Below are 4786 nucleotides of genomic sequence, written 5' to 3'. Positions count from 1 at the left end.
AGGAATATGCGGAGTAAAATTATTAGCTCATAATTATTTATAAAAAAAAAAAAAGATGATTAGCTCATGATTATCAAAATCCAACCTTTCACGTGCCTTATTCTGAGGGCCTCTTTAATTTAATGATTCGAATTTTTAATTTGAGTTGAGATATAATTTTATATGTAAGTTTTTTATTGTAAAAAATAAATTAAATGTAACTGTTTCTCAAAATTTTTTTACTGTAACAAAACTTAAATTTTAAACTTAAATCAGTAAAATGAATATAACCTAAAATTGCACTCGCGGACTAATAAACTTATCCTCGCATGAGACTGGCTGTTGCCAGCTCAAAATCCACGTGTAACATTCCAATCTGCCAACTCATGACGTGTCAATTTCACAAATCTCTTGTTTCTCTTTTTTTTTTTTCTTCCCCTAAATAAACGTATTTTTATTATTTTATTATCGACTCAGTACACGTCAAAAACAAATATAAAACAAACAGTGAGCGAGTCAACTCAGTCGGTCCAGAACCAGCTGGGGCCCCACATTCCTACCGTGACAGTGAAGCTACGACAACCAATCAAAATAATCGGAAAAAAGCACCCCAAAAAAGAGTAAAGCAATAAAATTATAAAAATAGCCGTTATGTTATGGAAATTGGAAGTATTGGAAAGCTGTCACGCTAACAAATCCTCGTCACAACACGCGTGTTTCACTACAGAAGAGTAACGACACCGTTTTCTAAAATTTAGCAGTTTCGTAAAGTCTGTTTTTATTCCCACATATTTTCGTTTTTTAATATTTTTTATTTCCTTTTCTTTTTTGAAAATCCTTTATTTTGTTTTTTATTATTCTTCATCAAAAACCTCCCACGCATCTCTACCAGACAGTCTTCCTTCATTCCTTCTCCGGTTTCGATTCTCGTTTCTGAAACCCTACATTCTCTGCAATTCGTGCAATTTCCTCTCCGTCTCGGGTTTCCGAATTCCGAGCGGCGATCTTCTCTTCTCTGCGTCTTCGCCGGAGGGGAAACGAAGGAGGACGAGGCGCCTGAGCTTTCTCCGGGGGGTTTTTCCATGACTTATTATGAGGAAGACGGTCAGGGCGAGGTGGTGCCGGAGCTCGGGGTCAGATTCGGCGGCGGCGACGTCAATGAGGGATACGTGAAATTGAGGATGGGACCTGATGAATGCCGGCCTGGAGAAGGGTTTGATGGCTCCGTCGAACCATCTTCTTCGATCAGTGGTAGATCGTGGTGGTACTGGGCTCGGTTGGTTCTATTGGTCCTCTGCGGCAGTTTGTTGGCCGGGGTTTTTGTCAAATGGATTGGTCCCTTTTTCATGGATAAGGTTTGTAATTTATTATTCTCTTCTTTTCGTGGAGGGTTTCTGGTTCTTGTTGTATTTCTGTTGTGAATATATTTGTTATTTGTTTTTGAATTTTGAAATCGACTTCTTTTCTTTTTTTCCTGTATATATTTGGGAATGGCTTTTTTTTTCTTCGTTTGTGAAGGAAAAGACATGTTTTTCCGGTTTCTAATTTGCGGTTTTTGTGATTTTACCCTAATTTGTTTGATATTTGGATTATGATTTTTGGCTGTTTTGACGACCATATGAAGCGCAAAACTTGATGCATTAGATTTTCAGGACATCAAGTTGTTTCTTAAAGGGTTTTAGATACTTCATCCGATGAAATGGAGCTTCTTTTTTATTACCCAATTGAATTTGTGCTTCAATTGGGGAAAAAATAAATTAGGAGTTTCAAGACTGAGCTTTATTAGGTTTGCATGTCCCTGGTTTCCAAAATCCCAATTGATATGTGATTGTATATTTTACATTATACATGCAAACTGCAAAGTCATGTTGTTCTGCTGCTGATGAATAACATTGTGTTTATATCAGGAGATTATTCCTCTTATACATTGGGAGACAACAACATTCAGCACTCCAGTGCTTGCAGTTCTGGTTTTTGCTTCTGTGGCTATATTCCCCACCCTTCTTCTACCGTCTTCGCCGTCAATGTGGGTGGCCGGAATGACTTTCGGTTATGGATTTGGGTTTCTGCTTATCATATCAGCGGCCGCCGTGGGCGTATCTCTTCCTTACTTCATTGGCTCTCACTTCTATCATAAGATTCAAGTGTGTTCCATGATTCTGTTTTGTTAACCGATTGATTTTATCTCTGCGCTCATCCTATTTATACAAGTCATTCTTTCTATTTTTGTTATGTTTTGTAGGGTTGGTTGGAAAAGTATCCAAAGAGAGCTTCAATTCTGAGATCGGCCGGTGAAGGAGACTGGCTTCATCAGTTTCGAGCTGTGATGTTGATCAGGGTTTCTCCATTTCCGTATATCATTTACAATTACTGCGCTGTGGCAACAAATGTTAAATATGGCCCATACTTTCTAGGGTCCTTGGTTGGAATGGTGCCTGAAATATTTGTTACCATGTACACGTATGATAACTCCCTCCCTTTCTCTGTCTGTGTTGTGCATCATTTTGAGGACAGGGTCCTATATGTGTTTTAGTATATGCGCGTATAACCTCTTGCCTATGGTTTTCTAGCATTCATCGTTCATGAATCACCACATTTATTTGCGTAAATGTATTGCTCTGTAAGACGCATTCCGTGTGCAGATACTTCTCATTCCCAACAATATTCATGTGCAAAATAGGAGATTGCATTCGTATTTATCTTTGAGAAATGTCACCTTTTGAATTCATTTATAAGCATAAATGACTGGAGAATAGTCAATGTGATAATCCGTTCTTGTTTGATTGAGGGGTCTTTCTTTTATAGTTTAAAGCTGGTTTTACGTGCCAGAATTTTCCTCGTTTTTGCATTTAAGTGTACGTTCAAAGCATGATTTTTTGTTTGTTCTTGCCTCTGCTGTCACCTCCATCTTCAATTGATAAAACCCCTCAAGAGTTTTTTTCTGGTAGAAATTTAAGCCCTCTTGAGTTGCTACTATGGTTTATAACTTAATGAAGCATCGTTGGACTCTCTTAAGTAGGGTTGGGATTTGCAATGCTTAAGCAATGCACTAACTCAGGTTGGGTAGTTGCAATTGATCTCTTTACTTGGTTTCTCTTCTTCGTTTTCTTCCCTATTGCCTTGCATTAGTTTCCATTTACGTGCATGTTTACGATTTGTAGGATTGCCTTGTTCGTTTACTTAAAAGAGAGAATTCCAATTATGCTTTTCAATTTATATTAAAACCTTGTTTTCTAGATGTCTGATCATCTCACCCATTCTTTCCTTTACCCTGCTTGTTTAGGGAAGTTGTTTTTACGTTTGAACCAGAGAAACTTTTATGTGTTCTTGATCGTTTAGTTTTTTTCATTATCGTTCCATTGCAGTGGGATCCTAATACGGACACTCGCAGACGCTTCACATGAGCACCAAGGCCTTTCCGCTCCACAGATAATCTTTACCGTTTTAGGATTCTGTGCTGCGACAGCTACTACGGCTTTCTTCACTGTATACGCAAAAAGGAAGCTCAAGCAACTTCAGCGGGAAGATGAATTGCTATTGCAGTAAGTAAAGCTTTTGGCTTCATGAAAACCATATGTTACACGAGCCTGGCCAGGGAATGAGCATGGCACATATTGGATGGAGTTAAAATATTAAAACGACTTCATCCATAAGAGGGGTTTCTTTATCTTATAATGATTGTATAGAAACATTGAGGAAAAGGACAGACGCAAAGGAAACCGTGACAAAGCTCTAACATGATTGACATCTATGTTATACTGGAACTTCTTTCTTCCTTAAAAGAAAATGTCTTCTTTGCTCCTCTATTTCTCCCTCCTTGGTATCTCTTTGTCCCCTCTTTCTCCAACCCATTCTCTCTCTTCATCAATTATCACTTGTATATGTTTGAAATCTTGGTTGGAAAGAATTGAATTGACTTTGGGACAAGATTGTTTACTGTATATAGAAAATGGGTGTTGCTTTTTTTTTTTTTCTTTTTTTTTTGTGGGTGAAACATTTCCATCACAATCTTACAGATTCCTCCATTTATGTGTAGGATTTCTCTTATTTTCTATTTTTCTTGCAGTGGTTGTAGTTGATGCGTACAAGTTTTCTAGTTTTCTTGTAGATAGATAAGAAAACTTTTGTATAGATGCAATTAAGTTTATTTTATAACCAATCTGATCTACCATGTCAAAGAACTGAAGAAGTATTTATCAAAACGACAGGATATGTTAGAAACTGACAATCATATACACTGTCTTAATCCTTTAATTATACTTGTATGCATGCCCCAATGAGAAAATGATGTTGTCGTGTGGATATTCTTTTAATTCAAGTTGAGGTGTTCACTTTAAAATAGTTGAGCATCCAAGTGCTCGCATTAGTTAAAAGACAATTACTTAAGTATTGGCCACAATAAACAGGTAATTGAATATATTTCAATATTATTGCGGTGTCTATTTCTGCAGAGGAGTCTTTTGTTTGGTCTCTTTTCTGAATATGAAAATTGAGAATTAGCATTAGCATTATACAAATTCAAAGGAATAAATGAAGGAAGACATTGTATTCAAATAACAGTGCTTCTCTAGCCATTACCCATTAATGCCAACAAAAGGAAAAAAATAATAAAAAGAATAGAATAATAAAAAACAGTGAAAGAGACGCTTGAAAGTTTCATAGCTGTATGATTGATATACATGCATGAGTGGGACTGTGTTGCTCTAGAAACCAGATGAAATTTATATAAAAATAGATTGTGTGTGTGTGCGCGAGTAGTTTTTTTTTTTTTTATAACATTTGACTCATCTCCATGATTGAAATGGTA

The 4786-nt window shown here is 36.7% G+C and overlaps 1 protein-coding gene across 1 annotated transcript; it reads left to right on the top strand.

Moving 5' to 3' along the window:
• The first annotated feature begins 835 nt into the window (after window positions 1-835).
• Window positions 836-3952, top strand: LOC21405949 (transmembrane protein 64). The gene is made up of 4 exons (XM_024173306.1): window positions 836-1334; window positions 1887-2123; window positions 2222-2439; window positions 3345-3952. The coding sequence occupies exons 1-4, from the start codon at window positions 1062-1064 to the stop codon at window positions 3523-3525; spliced, it is 909 nt and encodes a 302-aa protein (XP_024029074.1). The 5' UTR covers window positions 836-1061; the 3' UTR covers window positions 3526-3952.
• Window positions 3953-4786: the final 834 nt, after the last annotated feature.

The sequence above is a fragment of the Morus notabilis genome, unplaced genomic scaffold (assembly GCF_000414095.1).
Source record: "Morus notabilis unplaced genomic scaffold, ASM41409v2 Scaffold87, whole genome shotgun sequence".
NCBI classification, from domain to species: domain Eukaryota; kingdom Viridiplantae; phylum Streptophyta; class Magnoliopsida; order Rosales; family Moraceae; genus Morus; species Morus notabilis.
This window is presented reverse-complemented; position numbering and strand designations above follow the sequence as displayed.

Coding starts and splice junctions, on each gene's coding strand:
- LOC21405949 (XM_024173306.1), top strand. CDS start 1,062: ATGACTTATTATGAGGAAGACGGTCAGGGCGAGGTGGTGCCGGAGCTC. Junction 1,335..1,886: donor GTCCCTTTTTCATGGATAAG/GTTTGTAATTTA, acceptor TGTTTATATCAG/GAGATTATTCCTCTTATACA. Junction 2,440..3,344: donor ATATTTGTTACCATGTACAC/GTATGATAACTC, acceptor GTTCCATTGCAG/TGGGATCCTAATACGGACAC.